Genomic DNA, 21,105 nt, shown 5'->3' on the forward strand with positions numbered 1-21,105 from the left:
GGATGAGAGGTTAAACAATTCTCATTTTCACTTCTCTCAGAGCTGTAAAGTGTGACTGATCCCTGTTTTCTCATTCTTATGTTACAAAACAAACCTGAGAATGTCCAACCATGTGGTCTTACACTTATGAAAACATTCGGTTTGTTGCTTGTTGTTTTATGTGATAAGTTGTGTTAGTTTGAGTTTGTGTGGGTAAGGGAACAGTTAGATTATATTATAATTGTATGCATATGTGTGTGATAGCAGCAAATATAAAAAGATAAATATAAAAAGAAAAAAAAAAACTAAATGACTAAAAATATATATTTGTCTTGCATGTCATTGGACTCCCAAACTACTTTTTAAAGGACACGTTTTCTGACTTTACAAATAAATGCAATGACTTTATAGTGATTTTATTCTTGCACTTGAAGTACGTAAGATTTTTGAGAAGTTAACCTTCTGGAAGTATTTATAAATGTCTTTAATGCATGACATAAAAAATATGTTTTGATACACATTTAGGTTTCACTAGCATTTAAAAGTCTGGGGTTGGTAAGATTTTTTTTCTTTTGTTCATTTGTATAGTGCTTTATACAACACTGCTTGCAAAAGCAGCTTTTCAGTGTCAAACAGGAAAATAATTACAAAGAGTCATTTTTTCCAGCTAAAGTCATTTTGAATATTGTTAAAATTATATATTTTAAAATGCAATTTATTCCTGTGATGCAAATCTGAATTTTCAGCATCATTACTCCAGTCTTCAGTGTCACATGATTCTTTAGAAATCATTTTAATATTCTGATTTGCTGATATTAATAGTTCAAATGAGCAGCATTTACAGTTTTTGAAACAGAATCTTTTGTAACATTTTAAATGTTGAATGAATGAATGACTGAAAATGAAGTATCATCAGGTCCCTACTTTTTTCTCCAGCAGTATTCTACAGTACTGAAGTGCATTTATGGCTCGAGTCGGTGCAGCTGCTGTGGTCCCATTTCATCCTGCTGCTGAAAAAGATCTTTCCCATGATAACATTGTTCTTTATAAACACATTCATTCTGAGAATAAATGGACTGACTTTATTTAGCAAAACATGCGTTAACTATTTCTTTTAAACAATAAATACTAAAGTCAGTATTTTATGAAACCAGCTACACTTGTCAACAAAGAAGTAGCTTTAATAAATATTTAGATGAAGTATTGTTCAGGAATCTTTCTATTCTGTGTTATACATTTGTCTGGCCTGTCTTTGTGACTGAAGGTCATGAATTGGCCTGAGGTGACAGAATTAGTTGTCAAGTATAAATGTGGCAGACAGAGAGAGACACACTGGCAGCAGCATGAATCAGCAGCGCTCTGAGAAACACAACACACTCAGTGTTGAGCTTCAGCTGCTGCTGCACAGTCCATGTATTAAGAGAACAAACCACTCGTCTGACACATACCACATAAATATTTTCATAATGTTAAACTAATCTGGTGACCGTAATACATTAGGTGCCTTGTGTTTTGTTTCGTGGTCAGTAAGAAATTATAACTATTTATACTACGGGGCCGTTGAATGCTTGAATCTGATTGGCTGATGAACGTTCTGAGGCGTGCAATTATTTTCTGGGAAACGCACGCGAACGTGGTTCCAGGCATATGTCTATGGTTCCAGGCAGCTCTCCTGACCGCATCACAGTTCCATATCACTTCGCATAGTTAACTGTAATAACAGAAATTACAGGACTAACAAAAACAACAACATGACAGACCATTTTCCGAAAGTAAATACACGACATTTCTCACTAGCGAGGTAATAACAGCGCTGTTTAGAGATGCTGCTGCAGAGCACTGTTGAGGGACACACAGAGGTGACCTAATTCACACAAGCTCTCTCTCTTTCTTTCACTTTCTCTGTGTGTCTCTGTTTCTCTCGCTCTCTTTCTAATAACTTCATTAATAACTGCAGTAGAATGCTATCAACGGCTCAAGCTTCCGTTACCAGCTTTAAAATGACGATTTGGAACCAGCGGAAGAGGCGTTGGATGAGATGCGGAAGAAATAGTCCTACTCACAATAGAGATTAAAGTACAAAAACCGGACGAATCCCCTTAAATATATCGTCTGATCGATGTCGTGAGGTGTGGTAACCGCAGTATAAGCGGAATAATTGACGAGGGCCGATGAATTATTAGAAAAATAATGCACACCCAATTATTCCACACACACACACACACACACATACTTGTTTTTGCTACATTGCGGGGACTCATGAGTAGGAGGTTACATGTGGGGACAGCAATTTCTAAATACAATAAATCTATAATTTTAAGTCAGAGGTGTCAGGAGGGATTTTTTTATCCAAAAAAATCATATTTATTATCAAAAAATCTTAAGTTTAAAAAGCTTCATTTTTGTCAGGTTTTTCTATTCTGGTGGGGACGTCGCTATTGTGTCTTACCACAAACCACCATCGGGTGTCACTACTATGAATTATCTACAGATGATTTATTTTATAAGAATTATAAGCCATTATAAGATTAACAACAAAGTTTAAGTTTGGACAATCATTAAAGAGTTGTTTAAAAGTTTATATTTTTTTCTGAATAGACCATTTCTCTGGGGATGTAAACAGTGAAAACGAGCCTTACCTCACTTCCTGTTTAACACATCTAATTTTCTTCAGTTTTGAGAATCTGAAAATGTCCAAATAACAACTAAGACAAGTTAAGTTGTATGACAAGCAAGAAATGTTCATGGAGCATTGACACCATGGGTATCATGGTCTAAATAATAATGATCTGTGTGTACTGGAATCCACTCTGAATTAAAACACCACATACCTGCCATTCAAACTTCTATATATTTCTATAAATATTAGGCTTGTAACAGTACACAAAACTCTGGAGTAGAGGAATAGATCAAATGCATCACTTTTTTATTCAATATTCAATACTTCTTGCACAATATGCAACAGGCTGCATATAAATAAAAATGTGCAATTTCAGCTTCAGCAACTGTTCACATTAACACTGTCTTTGTGAATCCAAAAACTCAACACAAAACTGACTTCTTAATTCTCTTAAACACTTATTTAACTTGTCAGTGTGTTAACTTGAAAGCTCTATTAACGTACTGAAATTTGTTTTGTAAGCAAACACATTTTGAACATGTTGCCTTTAACAAACAGGAAAAAAAAACATCTAGGTAAAGGCCCTTCCACCAATTTTTTGCTTGAAGAAACCAACATGAACTTGTTGTCTTCAAAAACATAGTGGGAAAGACATCTAGATAAAGGCCCTTTCACCTTTTGCGTTACATTTTTCGCTTTAAGGAATCAATACGATTCTTAACATAAAATTTCACCCCTCCCAAGTTCTCCCTTGAAGTGCTGCTGGGGAGCTTTCAATGCACTCCATACACTGAGCTTTCCCAGGAACCTTTCCTGACCTGATGCAGTCCATCAGAGTCTTCTCCACAGCCTCAATCTCCTCTGTAGACCACTTTCTCCGTGAGTTTTGTGAAGATCCTGAATAAAATAAGAGTAATTAGTAATTGTGATCGACTCAACTAAACATCTCAACACATTTTTGCTAAAATCCAGTTAGCATGGTTGAAAATTTGTTAATTCTGGCACGTTTACATTCATGTCACCTAGTAACAATGGGAAACAAAAATGCTCGTAATTCAGTCAATATCTAAGATATGTGCTGGACCTGAGACAAAAATTGACCAAATATTTCATAAATCTTAATCATAAATTACTGCATGAGAAATTGGTTTGGTCTGGTTTGGTTCAGCTACAAAATCAGACATCAGAAGACTACAGAGAACGGTTTCGGACTGCTAAAAGAATTATTGGTGCTCCCCTGCCCAGAACTGTATACATCCAGAGTGAGGAAAAGGGCTCAGAAAATCACTCTGGATCCCTCACATCCGTTACCCCATCTTTGAGCTTTTGCCATCTGGCTGGCGTAACTAAAACAAATTCCTTGTATGCGCAAGCATACTTGGCAATAAAGCTCTTTCTGATTCTGTTTGCATACTTGGCAATAATGGACAAGTGTCTGTGAATATTAAGCTGCAAAAATACCATGTTGTATTGGACAGAACTGTCTAGGAAGAAACCACTAAAATAAAAACTTTGTCCATTTTGGAGCTGCCATGCTTCTGTAACAAAGCTCCATCAACACAGATCACTGAAAAATACACACTTTCTATATGGTCATGTCAAACTTCTCCAAATTTCACCTCCACATGAAAATCAAGGGAATTGTGTTGTCATCAAAATGTTTTTTTTGTGCAGATTCCTATTGAAATGACTGAACTTTCACAGAAAAATGGAAAGTGTGACCTATTTCATAAGACACTGAAAAACAGCTTACTCTTTGTTGTGTGTGGTTCCTCCAAGTCCTTGTCATTCAACTGCAGTTTTTTATCATTCTTGCCTGTTAACAAATGAGCACAACTGAGAAGACTTTCAATATATGCCATATTCAGTAAAAGCATAGAACACTGACTAAATGGTTACCAGTAATTGTGTCACATGTATTTATCAAAGATTAACAGGTGAAACAACAACAAAAAAACATCTTTTCACTTCCTTCTCTTCTCAGGATATAAAAATATAACATAGCATGTATAGGATATAAAAATAATAAAAGGCATGCAAATCATAAAAGCACTGCATGGAATGCACTCTCTTTACAAGTACAACAATATCAGAAGTTTTCTTAATCCTTTTTCATTTAAATCGTATTACCTTTTGGAGGTTGTTGATTTTTGTGTTGTCCAACTTCAGCAGTGGACTTCTTTGATTTGTCTGGACACATAAAAGATTATTCAATAACAACTCCTAAATATCAGCAAGCACACTCATTTTTTTTTCTTCCAGTAATATTTAGCCTTTTCTAGCTTTTCCCATCGTTCCCTTTCAGACTGTTGTGAATTAAATTATATTATTAATAGTGAGTGATTTCTCCAATAATGTCAGCAGTAACAGTTTAAACAATCTTTATTGTCCTGTACACTTTCAGAATATGTTGCCCATAATGCTTTGCAAGACTAAGAGCATGCTGGGAGGAGAATAGTGAACGACGCACGCGTGTGCACTTCACAAGTGAATTCCTTCTTGTATAACACTGCACAAAACTACAATAAACAGCTCTTTTGTTTTTACTGTCACTAGTCATTATTGCCTGCTAAGCAAAGAAGACAGACTACATACCTGCTGAATTTGAAGGTGAATCTGAAGCATCATTTTCAGTCATTTCTTTCTCGTTCTCAGAGTCTGATCCATCACTGTCCATCAGTACTCTCTCTAGAAAACACACATCACACAAACTAAATAATTAGGAAGCAAACTAAATATTTTTTAAACAGCTACATTCAATAAATGTCTATGACCAACAGTGGTTTTCCTGCTGATTGTAACATGCTATTTGAGATTTTTCAATCAGCTTTATTTTTTCATTGCCATCTGCCAAAAAAAAAAAAAAAAAAAACTATGGAAGAAAATGTGTAAATGAGTTTACTTGGTTATTTACTCAGGCTTGTTTTACCTTGTGGATCGATCTGGATCTCATCGAGATTCCTTCCTTTGAATTCAGATAGCTGTCCTCGTTCCATGGCCATAAGAATTTTACTTATCTTGGCCAGCTGTAATGTACCTTCAGGTAGCCGATAGTACTGTCGATGGACCCTGATGTCGTGTCCTAGGAAGTCAGCAAGGTCATCCATTTCATTGTCCTTTAAGTTAAGGACCTTGGACATGGTGGCCATGTGCTTCCTCAGTCTCGTGGAGGATAACGCCGCTGGGTGTTCTGCTCCACAGCTTCGAGCGATCTGACGAATAACATCTGATCCTCTGAAGTGACTGAGTGCTTGTGGTCTTCCAAACATGAACATGTTCTCATCGAGCACATCGCAGTTACGGCGAGTCTTGACAAGCAACTCCATCGATGTCACCATATCTGGTGTGAGAAGAATGGGGACCTTTCGTCCACGTTTGCCTCTTATTTCAATCCTCTGGAAATACTTACAAAGTGACTTCTCAAGGTCTGATAAAGCAAGCTCTACGTCTGGATGAGTCGAGGAGGTGTCCCTCAATATAAAAGAATTAAGGGACATCTTGGATACCTCTCCTTCCCTTCTACGATTAAAAAGTATCACCTGACAGAGTGTCACCTTCGCAAGTTCTGCCCAGTGCTTGATACTTGGTTCTTCTTCAAGTTTTGTCTGATGCTCCTTACTCTGGCTGTCCAGATACTGGTGCATTTTCTTCACGTCTTCAGCAAAGGGAAGAAGTTGTGGAGAGTTCCATTTTGCTTCACTCAAATTTCGGAGGGCCTGGGACGACACGCACTCACTCCATTTAGTATCGCAGATTTGTTTAAAGGCCTGCACATTGCTAAGTGTATTCTTATCACCGGACATCATTGCCTCACATTCAATAATGTTAGCCATCTTCTTGAGGTTGTGCCCTAACTTCAGGGCTAAAGATGGAGCTTTGTATGTGCTTGTTTCCTCATTCCAGCCAGCCACACTGTGAACCGCTTCGATGACATGAGGAAAATTAGCCGGGATGAAGAAATCTGACACCTCCTTCAACTTGCCGTTCTTTCTTCCTTGGAGGACTAGGCGCCCCGTCTCACGCATCTTTTGTCGGATATATTCATGTTTTGTGACATCATGGCCATGCTTATTAAAGAGATGCTGCCCTAATTTTAATATGATTTTCTCTTTGCGGACCACATTCGTTATCTCATCCTCGTGCATTTCAAGCACCATTTTCCAAAATTTTGCATTTATGCTGTCTGGAACGGTTCAGCATACGCGCAAAGAGACTGAACTCGAGTTTTTCCTGGCTTCATTCCTTTGATTTGCTGGTTTAGGTGGCATCTCTGCATGTGCCTCCATAATGATTTCCTCTTCAGGTATGCCGCACAGTTTACGCAGTGCAAGTAATCGCTTGCTCTTACTGGAGCAATGGTTTGCTGTCGGGGTATCACCGTTCCTGTTCCTTCTTTAAACACTTGAGCATTATGACAACGGTTCCCTTTATTTCTCAAAAAACTCAGCTGCAGTCTTCGCTCTTTAGAGCCTTTCGGAAATGCGACCGCTCTTGCCACCTCTGGCATATCTTTGTGCTTAGATTCCAAATGACGTGCCATTTTACTGAATGGTTTGGAGCAGAATAAGCAGTAGTACTTTTTATTGTACAGTCTGCCTCCATCTGTTTTCTTCTTCAACATCATGACGGTCACATCGGAATGATCAGGTGAAGACGATTCTTCAGTGTCATATTCATCAGATGAAGAGGATTCTTTGGTGCCACTGTTGGCCAAGGAACTAGAACGTGTCACACGCCTTCTTTTACATGGCTGAGATCTTGATGTTTTTGACTTAACCTTTCCTTTCTTATGTTGTTTGACATTTTTTGCTAAACCCTCTTCGTCTGCTGAACTGTTACTGTCTGATTCTTCCTCAGTCTCCGGTATATACTCATCCTCGCTGAGCTCTGAACTTGACAGAGGTTCTTCTGCTGCATATCCAAGCATTTTTCTGTTAAGCTGTGAATAAAAGCTATGAGTTAGAAGTCTTGATCAGAAATGCCAAGGCCGACAACACATTAAAACTATGAAGGCCTGTCCAAAGTTAAAACATTCAGTGTGCAGGTTTTAATTTCCAGTCTGTACTAGCAAGAGTAGTAGTAGTGACATGAGTGCTGCATGAATATAGCAAAAACATTGTCATTGCAAAAACGCAGAACTACCAACCTGTACACCTTCTGACTTCAAAGTACAATGGTACAATTTGTCATTGTGAACTACACAACAAATTGGGGATGACTATGTGATTATGTACATGCAGTGCGTCTAACTGCAAGAGCTGGGGTCTCACCTACTAAACAGCAGAAGAAGAGACTAACTAATCATTATGCTCTGAATGCCAATTAAAAAATTAATCAGCTAATTTTTGATATTTAATTAAATGATTTTGCCCAAGGTTGGCTCGTCTGAAAATGGATTGCGGTACAATAATTACTTTAATCTCAGTTGTTTTTTTAAATATTGGAATTAAAAAACACTTATGTGATTTGTCATATGTGCAGGAAAAAGGGACACTTTTCATATAAATATGTTAAGATATTCAAATAAACTTACGATTACACTGTCAGTTCTTCTGAGCTCAGGTACACCCGTGTCCGTGTCTGGAGTAGGGTCAAGGGTCATGGTACCATCACTATCATCGGATCTCTGATGTACTTTCTGAAAAATGATCAGAAAAATACTTAGCTTTAGCTTAGAAAGCTGTTTTAGCTGTGCTAAAAACTGGACTGTCTGACATAGTTCATACAATGTTAACCAAACATGATCTGCTTTCACCTTGTACAAACACAGGTCGCGTCAACATTCTTAAAAAACAGACTGTTACCAGAACTCCCCAACATTTTTTTTTTTAATCGGAACAAGAAAAAGAGAAAAAATCACCAGGCAGCCTATTAAAGCTTTATTTTTGGGCGTCCCGTGGCTCACCGTCTAGGGTGCCTACCATGTCTGAATCTAACACAGGCCCTCTACTGTAAGCTAACTGCTGACTAGAGAGACCTGCTAACTGAAAACAAGAAGTTTGATGTTATGATAACTCAAAAGTAACTCAAAGAACTCAAAATTCACGTTTTAACAAACATAAGACTGACCTAGCAAATGAAGCCATACAAAAGACTTAATACAACTAACCTTTGTTTTCATGCTCTGATATAAATGTAAAGTCTTTTCTCCCCTTCATCATTTAAAGTTTTTGTGTACGCCTTCATGTATCGTTCTTCACAAGCTTTGTGATGCGCTCTAAGTTTCTGGAGGCGACTCAAGTGATGGCTCTGAACCTACAAGACAAAAAAACTAAGTTTGAAAGTTTTTTTTGGAAGCTTTTCTTTTGCCATTTATGCTGCCTTCAGAATTGAACCTTTAAATAAGGATTGTTGACAGCAGATACAGAGGTGAGCCACAGGAGATTCCCTATATTCCACTAAACAACTCGTTAAGAGTCAAATTAGTAATGTCAACTGTGTTTGACTGGCAGGGTTCAGGTGGTTGACTGACACAAACTTGTGCATGCTTGCTGGTGCAGACTGGCTTTTGTAAAGGCTTGGGAGAGTTTAGGTGTTGAAAAACCCAGACCTGTGACATCACTAGTGGCTGCCTACCTTTGTCTTCTTTTCAGGACCATCTGTCGCATCATCCACTGTAATGGGAATTCACAGAAGACAAAAATCTTTGTTTAGGTTCACAAAGAACAATGCCAACTTGAGGCTGTTCAAAACTTTAGTAAATCATTTTTCCATTTTGTTTCCTCCTCAGTATGGAATAAATCAAAAGACTAACCAATAGACTTTACACATTCTTACAGTTAATTAATAATATCTGTGTCCAGTTTACTTTTAAAAGTACTTAGTTAAGGGACAATTGTCCAATTTTATTTTGAACATTAGAGAAGCCATTAGATGTTAATTTTCACCAACAATGAATGCATGAAGAAATAAAAATGTAATATTTCAGAAAAGGTATTTTTCACAATAACAATCATATGTCTAGTCCTTTTATACTGTTTAATGCTACCACACCAAATATTCTGTCATTTGAAAGCATTTCAAATATTTAACAAAAAAGCACACATATTAAATTGGTTTTTTAAAATGTACATTTTCAGCAGATATTAAATAAACGAGTTGCCTTACTTTCTATGGATGATCTCTTTTCTTTTTTAATAGGGGTGCTCCGATCAGGATTTTTGAGCCCGATCGCAGATCACCGATACGATCTTTTTAAAGGCTTCTTTTTTATAATTTATAACTATATATATTGATACTCCAATCAGGATTTTTAGATATTTATTTAGGGCCTGAATTTCATTTTTGAAATGGGGTAATTCCCCTCTTAGGTGACTCTGGTGAGAGGGGAAGCAACACGGACTGTGCTTTCACACAAGAGTCCGCTACTGATACTGGAAATCTGTACATCTTCTACTCATCCTTGAAGTATCCTAGGTGCATGTGACTTACCTCTTTCAGAATAATCCAATCGGACTTATATTAAAAATTGTCCTTTTATTAAAAATTGAGAGAGAAGAAAACAAAACCCTGGTCACAAATTAGAAGCACAAAACAAGGATTTGTAAAGAAAAACGTTGGAGGATTTTGCTGATATAAGTGAAGAGGAGACTGGTTTTCCTTTGCTACATTTCCCAGAGGCGCGGGCGCGACGCATACGTCTTTGCCATTCCCAAAATCAACAGATGTGAACGTACGCATATGTCTTCTTCTGCTTCCTACAGTCACCAGAAAAAAAAGTGTTTATTACGTTTGAAATCTGGACATTTTTCTTACAAAAATGCATGGATTCGCTACAGGTAAAACCTTTTCAGTGGTGAGTTTAAAATATTCTAGCGGTCCCCCAGAGTGAGTTTTAAGACGACCGTTATTTTAGAACGTTCCTTACTGTTTCAATGGCGACGCGTCAGGCTTGTCACGTGACACACCGCGTCTACGATAACACTGTATGACAGATGGATCGCTTTTATTTCGTTTTTCCTTTTTTTATTTAAAATATTCAAAAATTTGCATACCATGTCATGAACAATCTGATATTCTGATTCACAAATATGTGTAAATGAGTGTGGTTGGTCGTTTAAAACCCTTTCTAAATGATCTTGATCGTGATCTGTAATGTGAGAAGGGCGCCGCCATGTTTGTTCACGCTGAAAGTCCTGTCAGTCGCATTTACAGCACGTGAATTCATCAACTTCTCCCGAAATACAGGTAATAAGTGGCGGGTGAACTGGGTGAAGAATAGAGTGAACCTTATAGTTACTTACACTATGTGTATCTGATACGAATAAAAAACATCTGCAAATTAAATTTCAATGGATTATTATTGTTGCTTTCATAGACATATGCGTGTATTTTTCAAACTCTAAATGTATTGTTTTACTAGTATTTATGTGTATTTAAATGTATGAATCCTAAAACAGGGCTCCAAACAAAAAAATCGAGTTTTTTGGAGCCATTGGCTCCTCGAAGAAAAAAAACTTAGGAGCCAAATCATTTTTTAGGTGCCACAGAAATAAACGTGTTTTATTTATTTTACGATTATTATTATTTATTTTATTTACATTTCAACATTTCAATCATACTGCCATGTGTTTATGTCTCGTCTATTCTTGACTTTATCAGCATTTTATTCCATCTTGTAGATGACCAGGGAACTAAGGTTCACTTAAAGTGGGAACTAAATGTCTTTTCCAGCTTGAAATATACAGTCACAAAGAACTGTTTCATTACACAGAGTCTGTACCAGTATCATGGAGCATAAGCATCAGTTGGCCACTGAGTGTAGCTTGGGCTCCTCCTCAGTGCATCCTGGAAATGTTGTCATACACTCTTAAAAATAAAGGTGCTTCACAATGACATAGAAGAACCTTTTTTGTCTAAATGGTTTCATAAAGAACCTTTAACTTCTGAAGAACCTTTACGTTTCACAAAGATTCTTTGTGGTGAAAGAAGTTTCTCCAGATTATAAAGAAAGATATGGTTCTTTAAAGAGCCTTTGACTGAATGCTTCTTTGTGGAATCAAAGATGGTTCTGTGAAGAACCTTTTAAGCACCTTTATTTTTCTAGCTGACTGATGAGCTTATTAACACTGAATGGTTATTCTGAGGTAAACGTATATTACGTTGCAGTGTTTACAATCTTTAAACATTTTCCGCAGTTTGAAACACTGAATGAGCTTTTACACAAGATATTTCAGTAAGTTGTACTTTAGGCTCTCTACCTTTTGATGTTAATTCATGTTCACTATGTACTATATTAGTAAAGAGAAAGATTAAATGGGTTCACTTGCCCTTGAACTGAAGCGCTAAAGCGACCGCGCCTGCCGCAATAAGGAGCGCCAAAACTGTATTGTTTAAATTTCGTTATGAATTCGGAATAATTTTAAAGCTGGTACTTTTTATTAAAAAGTGACAAAGCACAGATTTTTTTTGCGATTACTGGACGGCAGTTGCACTTCAAATAATGAAGTTCACGCATTAAAAGAACACAGACCAAGATCTTGTTTAGAAGAAGCCATATTAGTAATTATAAACGAGAATTGTTAACGATATTGCCAATATTCACACAGCTGACAGCTTTACCTGTTCTAGTTTGTTCAAGTTGTGCTGTATTTTCTGCACTTTCCCTTCTTACGTCTCCGTCATTCTCTCTCTCGCTGCACAGCCGAGCTGCGTTTATCAGACTGTGTGCGGCAGCACTGATGTGCGGCAGAGAAGAGGACTGTCTGAAACTCTCTTTTTCCACTAAAACTTTGATGCGCATCGTCTCAGTTTAATACGTGAACATAAAAGATTTGATCGCAAAACAATTAGGAAAAAAGGCATTGCATTCAAATTTTTAAAGTTATAACATGTAAATATATACCCAGATAGCAATAACACTCGGGCTGATTTTGGCTGAAATGCGTCTCTGTCGGTTCAGTCTCGGCATCGGTGAGAAGATAATGGGCCAGAGCCGCGCAGACTCTACAAAACACTTCTGGCTGACAGACGGCTTTTTCTCTATGGGCCGATCTCTGCTGAAAGCTGTTGTACACGCGGCAGGTCCACACTCGGTGTAGTTGTGTGTATTAACCTTCGGCCCGAGTTCGGGGCGCTGCTAGAATGATCCGCCTGAGAAAACTTTTTTAGCGGTTAAACCCTGAGGAGCTTTCGGCGGGTAGTCGCCAGTGGCGACATCAGCCGGAGAAAACTTTTCGCAAATTAATATTTATGGTCGCAATTGCGACTGTTTTAGTCGCAGTTTGGAGCCCTGTAAAATATGCATTATGTGGTTAATAATACTGTACAAGTTGTAATAATATGACAAGAGCAGTGCACTCTGTCTCTGGGCTCAGCGCCAGCCACCGAGTGAAAGCACAGTTTGAATTTGGCAGTTATGTGACGTCACCGAATGTTCTAGACCCCATCTGTGGGACCGTACTCCCAGGGGCACGGGAATAAGAATCCGTACCGCTCAAAAGGTTAATACAGATGTGCGCACTTTTTTTCACGGAAGTGGTGCAGGTAACTGTAGTGAATGTGCACTTCTTCTGTGGAAGAGCAAGGACAATTTTTAATATAAGTTAGATTGGATTATTGTGAAAGAGGTCAGTCACATACACCTAAGATGCTTCAAGGGTGAGTAGAAGATGGACGAATTTTCATTCTCGAGTGAACTAACCCAAGGGTGAGTAGAAGATGGACGAATTTTCATTAATTACAAACTGATTTAGCTATAAACAAAAGATGTCAGATTGAAAGTGTATGTCACGCACATCCATGAACCTGGCACGGAGGAGGGCTGTTTGCAGGACAGTATGGAGGGCTATGCTGGGTGTTTCTTTTATTACAAGGTTGTGTTCTTATAAACCTGGGTTACTCTGGCTCATAAAGCTAATTCTATAACTAATTCTAAGCTTGAAGAATTATTTGTAGTAATATTTGACACACTACAATTCATGAGCTCACCTGTGCATCCAGAGCTTTCATCCATAGATGATTTGAAACTAGCTTCACCTTCCTGCAAGCACAAGTGTGACAGTCAGTCAAACATCACGATCTAACATCACATTACACTGTATTTTAAGCTGCAACAGTATAATTCGTCAATATATTAAAGTATTTAACATTGTGAAATAAGGTTAGATATTTTCATAATTTGACAGAAAATGGTATTCTCTAGTCTAGAAAACTGCATTACAGAAGTTGAAAAATCTCTTGTATATTTTAAACATCATATTAATGCTTTTTTGTGGGGAAAAAGTGATGAATCCAGCCTGGATCATCATCAGACCCCCCACATGGCTCTGCACGTGCAGGCCGCTAATCAGTTGCAACTCCTGACTATGTTACATTAATGTTACCGAACATCAACTAAACATATTGCTAAAGATAATATTATCAAAATTTTGGTTAAAGTATGTCCTTCAGAAATAGCATTAAGACAACAACATTTTAAAGTAAATGAAGATTATACGTGGATTAACGCTAAAACGCACGTTAACCATGCGATTCTAAGTGTGGCCTTAAAACATGATCTTAAAACTTATAAGAATCTACAGCACTAATTAATATATTATTGTTAAAACATTATTGTCATTTTGGTACATTAATGATTAATCTACACTTTCTGCAAAGCTGCATTAAGTTTATGATGATTGTGAAAAACGCTAATGTATAGAAATAAAATGACGTGACTTTGTTACTAAAAGTCTAAACAATACGTACTGTAAGTTACACAAATATCACAATATTACATCGAGCGCCATGCATAAACTCACCTTCCCCTCGTCCATGTCGTGTGGTCCTCGCCGTGTCTCGAGCATCTCTTCATCGCCGCAGGTGTGATCGGTAGCGTGGGGGAGGGGGAGGGGGAGGGGATAGTCGCGGTGGGGACGTCACATCTCCGCTTCTGTGTGACGCGCCGCTCATTACGACTACTAACCTACTAATAATAATGCGCGGGAGATATATATTTTTTACCCGACTTTCCTTTTTGTTTTTCTGAGATTTCTGTTTTCTTTGCAAATCGGTGAATTAGCATATTTGCTCTCACAAAATAAATGCAATTTCTGCTCAAAGTGAGATTTAATGAGATTTTTTTTCCAAGTAAAAAATGACAGAACGTTGATATAAAAATACATTTATAGCCTATTCAATTTTACATTTAAAAACAACACATGAATGAATGGATCCAATTTAGAACTCTCTTTTTATGATATTCATAAAAAAGTAACTATTACTAGCCGTTGCTGTTATCAGACCTGATATTATTTTTACCCTCTGAGACAAGATAAAATAAATAAAATAGGATTGAAACAAGTGAGGCTTGTCTTCAGTGAGAAAAAACGGGATGAGGCCTTGTTCTCAGATGGTTTCTTGCATTTGAACTAAGTGACTATAGAGCAGATCTAGACTGAGGTGTCATAGATCCATGAACCTGCTTGTTCCTGCTAGAAGCAGCTTGAGTTGTAGCTAACATTAAATTACTTTCATGAATATCTTATCAAAAAAATAAAAATCATATCAAAAAGATTCTTAGAAGGGACTGAATTTAAGGGTGTAAAACAGAAAGTGGGTCAGAGCTGTTGTTCTTGTTGATGTCCTTAGAAATTGTCTATATTACACTTTTTACAATCGCTAGGACACATTTCTTAGTTAGGTCACTTTTTCAGAACTCTTCACACAGCGAGTCTATGTGGGCTATCATTTTTATCATATTTTGTACTATACATATCATTTGTGTACTATACAAGCTGATTTGCATGTTTACATAATGTTTTCAAAACCTAGCACAGTACAAAAATGAATAAGACAGAAACGTGCAACATTTATACAGTAAAACCATGTAGAAAAATGTTGTGAATGTAAAACATCAAATACTATCAAAGCAGCTGCAGGTAGCTGAAGATCTTCACAAGTTTTAGTCTTTCACTTTCATTACCATCTGTTCAGAAGGAGAAAACTTAGGAAAATTGTTATAATATTTTTGTACTGTTTTTTTAATGTGGTGTATGTATGGTGATTGTGTGATTTTTAAGTGGATTGTATTAAGCAGGGAGAATCATTCTTGTACTGTAATAATGTATAATGCTCCCTTTTTTTAGTGTTTTTAGGTTGCTGTGTTATGAGTGATAAAGTGTATTTTAGTGCAATCTGAATGTGAAATGAACTTCTGTGTCAAGTTGAAAGATGGTTAGGAGAACTTTGTGAAGAGTTTTGAAGAAGTGACTTAAGTTTTGAGAAATGTGTCCCATCGATTGTAAGAAACTGTAATTCTGAAACTCTTTAACAGCATCCTCCTAAATATTTTTAAAATAAAAGCAAAATCTCTCTCTCTTTTTCATCTCTTCCTCTCCTTGCTTGTAATGTTGACATTGATTGAAACCATGTATTGCTAGCACTTCTCTGAAGTTGAATCACTTGTTTTCCTCATTTGTAAGTCGAATCGGATGAAAGCGTCTGCTAAATCAATAAATGTAAATAAAAATACACTCACCTAGATCGCAGTTGGGATGGTAGAGGAGAATGGAAAAAATAGACTGTCTTTGCAAACTACATCAGATAATTGTCAATTCAGTTTACAAATACTATAACATGATTTAATAAAAGGTAAAACTATAATACAACAAATGATGGTGCCGTTTTTCCACACTGGGAAACCCTTCTGGCTTAGCCACTGGTTTAGATCCTCCCAAAATGATTTGAAACTACATACAATAATGCTTAACTTAGAAATAAAACAGAGGTAAGAGTTTTGTGTACACTTACGTTTGTATACATTAGACCACACTGATTATGAAATATTGTTCATCTTGATTTGGCCCCTGTGGTCACTCAGCATTTGGAATCACAGAAATCATTGTGCAGCTAGATTCAGAGCAGAAGCCCATCATGTCCCTGGTATCTGCTGAGAGAGCTACTGATGCTGTCTCTATGAACTGTTCTGCTAACAGGACTATTAGTGTTAAAGCTTCCCTCCTGTGATGACCAGTCCTCCACTACGGCCTTTAGCTGCTCCTTGTGTGACTGTGAACTGGAGGGCATACGCTATCACATGAGAGATGTAGTGTATATGTACAATCAGCACTCTCCATTAGGTCATGCTAAAGCAGTATCGCTCACTCTCTGTTATCTGGTGGCATCACTACTAGCCCATGGAGTATTGGAAGACACTGGTATAATGTGCAGCTCTGTTAGCTTAGCAGTTAGCATTTACAAAATAATAAAGTTCTGAAACATTTACATTAAAATAGTGTGTTAGCAGTTCACTTTTAATGCTCTGAGAGAGCACAGAGCTTTGTAGAATGTCTGTAGTTATCTTATACAACACCATTTGTACAAGGAATTAAAAAACAGATTACCACAACCTGGTGAATCCCAACTGTGTGTAGTGAAATATCAAAAAACATAATCCAGAAGAGTTTAAATAACAGCAGCTGCCAATTTCAGGTACAGAGATTGTATATTATCAGGGACTGATTATTTTTAACATATATATTGTTTTTCAAGTTTGTTAGCGATCGGTTGAAAGTAAACTCTTTGAATTCTGTTTAATGTATGCCGAAAGGGTATCCCAGAGCGAAAAAAAACTGTATTATCATTTACTGATCATGATTTGATATTAATATAATAATATTTAATATAATAATATTAATTAGAATAGTAATAATAATAATAATAATAATAATAATAATAATAATAATAATATATTTAGTAATAATAATAATAATAAAAGTATTTTTAACCTAAATGGAGAATTAACTGATGTAGATTCCCCTCCCAAACAACAGTCCATGCATAAGAGAAACTGAAAGACCTGGAGTTGGCCAACCTCTTTTTGATTTCTTTCCTATAGTCATCAATAATCATTATTTGAACATAGATAGATACACAATAAATACATAAAGGGCATTTCTGTTATCTGATCTATTATATTCTAATCATTTGATGCCTTATGATGTAATACAACAAAGAATTTGCTTAGTCAAAATTAATTTTCTGTTTGTGGCTCAGTATATCCAGAATTTACATTTACATTTTCATTAATTTTCATCCAGGTGCATCAACAGTAAATTTACTTATTTCTGTTTATTTTATAAAGTAATATAAAATTATAAGTAAATAGTATAATAGTATATTGAATACATATATAATTAAATTTTCGTTTTATTATTGACCAATAGTTGGCGCTAGAGAGTGTGGAAAAGTGACGCACTTTCCAGAACAATGTTACTCGTGGGGACTGCAATATTCAGTGTGACCACCAGGGTCGCATAGACACACAGTCACACAAATTGTTGTCTTGAAAACCGTCCTTATGAGGACTTTGAAAAAAAACTCATGGGGCGTGTCCAAACACTGTTTAGGAGGGGCCTGTGGGGCTTTGCCCGTGGGGACCTCATTTTAGGTCCCCCACGGTGACACGAGTCCCCATGAGTCTGTGTGTATTCAGGTCGAAGTCCTCACCAGGATAGAAAAACAAGAACACACACACACACACACACAAACACACATACACACACACCACTATAAATATATATATATATATATATATATATATATATTTGGTAAAAAAAAAAAAAAAACTTTTATTCAGTAAAAATTGATTAAATTAATCGAAAGTGACAGTAAAGACATTTTACATTGATACAAAAAAAAACGAAATAAAAGCATCACAAAAGAAAAAAAACAACAGAAAATTCAGCTTTGATATTACAGGAATAAATTACACTTTAAAATATATTAAAATTCTAAAACAGTTATTTGAAATTGTAATGATATGTCACAAAAATACTGTTTTACTGTGTAATTTGTTATTGTTATGATATGTTTATTTGAAATTGTAATGATATGTCACAAAAATACTGTTTTACTGTGTAAAAAAGATGTGTATTATTAAATTATATTTTAGAATATATCAGGTCTGAACAGAAATTGAGCATGGGCATATCGGAAATATGCAGTCTGAACATTTAGTCACTTCTATCCATTATAGGAAAATTCCCCAAAAGTTGAACTTTAAAAATCGAAGATATAAAGAAATGTAGAAATGTAGTTTCCGATTAATGATGCCCAAACCACGATGATCAGCACTGCCTGTGACATAATAAATCAGAAAATCCTGCAAAATATCAGTATCTATGAGAGATTTGTGTTATTTAGGCTTATTTCGATGATGTTGCATACGTTGATTAACAGCGTTTGACTTTTAGCCCTGTGGATTGAATATAAAGTCTCCTAAAGCACACTTTTCTTCCTAACAATTAACAGAATTCAGTCCATTTTGTTTTCTGAAATACCTGAATATATATATATATATATATAACCAATGTCATTTTCACAACATCCCAAGAAATGTTTTCTGTATATATATATATATATATATATATATATATATATATATAATTTTTTTTTTTACCAATGTCATTTTCACAACATCCCAAGATATGTTTTCTGTATGTGCTGTGGTGGAAATGACATTTGTAACATGTTTATCTGACTCTTTGTCTTGCTAAGGGTAATTTCACAGCATTTAATGTATCCTAGATACAAAAAATTATATATTTTCCACACATTTTTCATAATTTTATAATTACAGCTTGATTTGAAGCAACAACAAATAATTTTGTTCACAAGTGATATTTACATTATTTTTTCTTGATACATCACAACTTATTACAACACTATTTTAATTCTATTTAAATTAATTTTTATTTATTTATTAGGATAAAGGTGTGAGATGAATGCATGATATATATTTTTTCTTATTTTTAATTTTTTTTTTTTTAATCTGCCTGTAGAATATAGACTGTGATCTTCATATCACAAAAAGTAAAAATACCTATATCTGAAAACATTGCATTCGGTTCATGCATTTTTATTTCTGAAAGAAGTACTCTTCTTAAAATATGCATCTTTTTCACAAGGGAAAACAGTTTAAAAAGATACTCAAATATTTACATACACACTACATTTTTTTAATAGGTGGTAGAGTTGTGAAATTAACCCTTCTTTTAGATGTATTTATCCCAATAATTGATCTATAATCAAGAGTGAAACATTTCTTTAACTATACTAGAAATTTGAAATGATTTCTCCCCCAACTTCAAAAGTTTTGTTACTGCACTTTACCCTTCCTGAACTGTTAAGCACTTTCCATGCAATGATGACACTTGTGAAAAAATAAAGTGTGTCTGAGATTAAAGTTATTATTATAATCATGTGAAACCATCTCAGACACGGGCGTTTCGTAGTTCCGCCCTCTCGCCCCTCATGAGATGTTCTGCAGAGTCACACAGCTTGCCACAAAAATATATGCTGGCACGCACACAAAATCTCTAAGTGAAACTCAAATGCCTTCGATACAAGATGCAAAGATGCTACAGAGCCCTGATGATAAATGATTTAATGAGTCTATTCAAACACAAAAGCGCTGTACTATGTATGCAGAAACCATATACACAGCTCACACATGAGTCTGTGAAACTTGTTTGATTCGCTGTGTCTCATTGTTCACATGCACTGCTTTGGTTTATGTTTTCTCTCTCAGGCAGTGGCTGAATCATATGATCAGCTCACATGAGTTATGATAGGAGTGAATGAAGCTCATGACATGAAGTTATGTGTGTAGATGTGACGGCTCAAAAGCCAGCAATGTTATTTAACAAATATTGTAAAGTCGGGGTAGAGAAGCATTAGGCCCTGCTGCTAATCATTTCTGCCTTCTTTTGTGAAAAAGAAGTGCCCTTAATTGTACTAAATGTGCAATTATAGTGTAGTTCAAATCTTAAAAGTATATTTTTAATAAACTGTACTTCAGGATAATATAAATAAATCATATCAAATAAAGTCACTTAAGTGTACTTAAAGAAAGTTCACTTTCATGGATGTTTGAGTGCACTTTTAAAGTGTTGTTAATCTTGTCATGCATTAAAGAAGTGCACTTATTTTGATGTGTTGACTAACAGAATTATGAAATTACATTTTTTTTTTTTAAATCACTCTTAAGTTGCATAATAAAAATTTAAGCTATATAATAAGTTTTTATTTCAATTGCATTTGAAGAATCTGAAGTTCAGACAATTGCATTTGAAATAATAAATTTTCATCTAATCTTTTTTTTTTTTTTTTTTAAGTAATTATTTCCTAAATAAGTACTCTTTTTAAATGCTACTTTCTTTCATCCCTGAAGTTTATTCTCAAGAGCATGAGAAAATGTCCACAGATGGGACTGCAGTTTTAAAGTGTTTTGTGTGTGCATGAAAGGTGGAGTTAGGGGACAACTGGTCAAAAACTGTTTCTCTGTATCATGTAGTCACAAAGTGAGCAGATGCTGCATGATAAGTGAACACAGTTGAACTTCAGAACCTTTCTGAGAAAAGACACACCTAAACTATCGCTCTCTCACAGATGGATCTGACCAAATCTACAGATGGCATGTGTGGAATGACAATCACAAGATGCAGATGCAGAATAACATCATATAACATGCACAGAATTACAACCTTTTTCATTTAAGCTAAAGAACATTTTAAAATCGAGTC

General features: G+C 35.8%; 2 protein-coding genes across 3 annotated transcripts; both read right to left on the reverse strand.

Annotated features, from left to right (window-relative positions):
- Positions 1-2,193: 2,193 nt before the first annotated feature.
- Positions 2,194-6,756, reverse strand: LOC122145955. Of its 2 annotated transcripts, XM_042762779.1 has the most exons (5): positions 5,529-6,756; positions 5,195-5,287; positions 4,730-4,789; positions 4,353-4,415; positions 2,194-3,496 (listed from the first exon to the last, which is right to left on the reverse strand). In XM_042762779.1, the coding sequence occupies exons 1-5, from the start codon at positions 6,754-6,756 to the stop codon at positions 3,330-3,332; spliced, it is 1,611 nt and encodes a 536-aa protein (XP_042618713.1). In that variant the 3' UTR covers positions 2,194-3,329. The 2 variants fall into 2 exon arrangements, with proteins under 2 accessions (XP_042618713.1, XP_042618714.1); XM_042762780.1 differs by lacking the exons at positions 4,730-4,789; positions 5,195-5,287.
- A 17-nt stretch (positions 6,757-6,773) lies between these two features.
- Positions 6,774-15,502, reverse strand: LOC122145956. Its single transcript, XM_042762781.1, has 5 exons — positions 14,341-15,502; positions 13,529-13,580; positions 9,176-9,213; positions 8,133-8,237; positions 6,774-7,538 (listed from the first exon to the last, which is right to left on the reverse strand). The coding sequence occupies exons 1-5, from the start codon at positions 14,383-14,385 to the stop codon at positions 6,774-6,776; spliced, it is 1,005 nt and encodes a 334-aa protein (XP_042618715.1). The 5' UTR covers positions 14,386-15,502.
- Between the last annotated feature and the right edge of the window lie 5,603 nt (positions 15,503-21,105).

The sequence above is a fragment of the Cyprinus carpio genome, chromosome A8, assembly GCF_018340385.1.
Source record: "Cyprinus carpio isolate SPL01 chromosome A8, ASM1834038v1, whole genome shotgun sequence".
Classification (NCBI taxonomy): Eukaryota; Metazoa; Chordata; class Actinopteri; order Cypriniformes; family Cyprinidae; genus Cyprinus; species Cyprinus carpio.

Bases quoted from the DNA above. Each gene is read 5' to 3' on its own strand.
- LOC122145955 (XM_042762779.1), bottom strand. From the start codon at position 6,756: ATGGTGCTTGAAATGCACGAGGATGAGATAACGAATGTGGTCCGCAAA. The intron at 4,790-5,194 runs GTATGTAGTCTG...TTATGTGTCCAG, and splicing joins TTCACCTTCAAATTCAGCAG to ACAAATCAAAGAAGTCCACT. The intron at 4,416-4,729 runs GTAATACGATTT...ATTTGTTAACAG, and splicing joins AAATCAACAACCTCCAAAAG to GCAAGAATGATAAAAAACTG.
- LOC122145956 (XM_042762781.1), bottom strand. From the start codon at position 14,385: ATGCTCGAGACACGGCGAGGACCACACGACATGGACGAGGGGAAG. The intron at 13,581-14,340 runs GTGAGTTTATGC...TTGTGCTTGCAG, and splicing joins ACGACATGGACGAGGGGAAG to GAAGGTGAAGCTAGTTTCAA. The intron at 9,214-13,528 runs GTGAGCTCATGA...TTCCCATTACAG, and splicing joins TGAAAGCTCTGGATGCACAG to TGGATGATGCGACAGATGGT.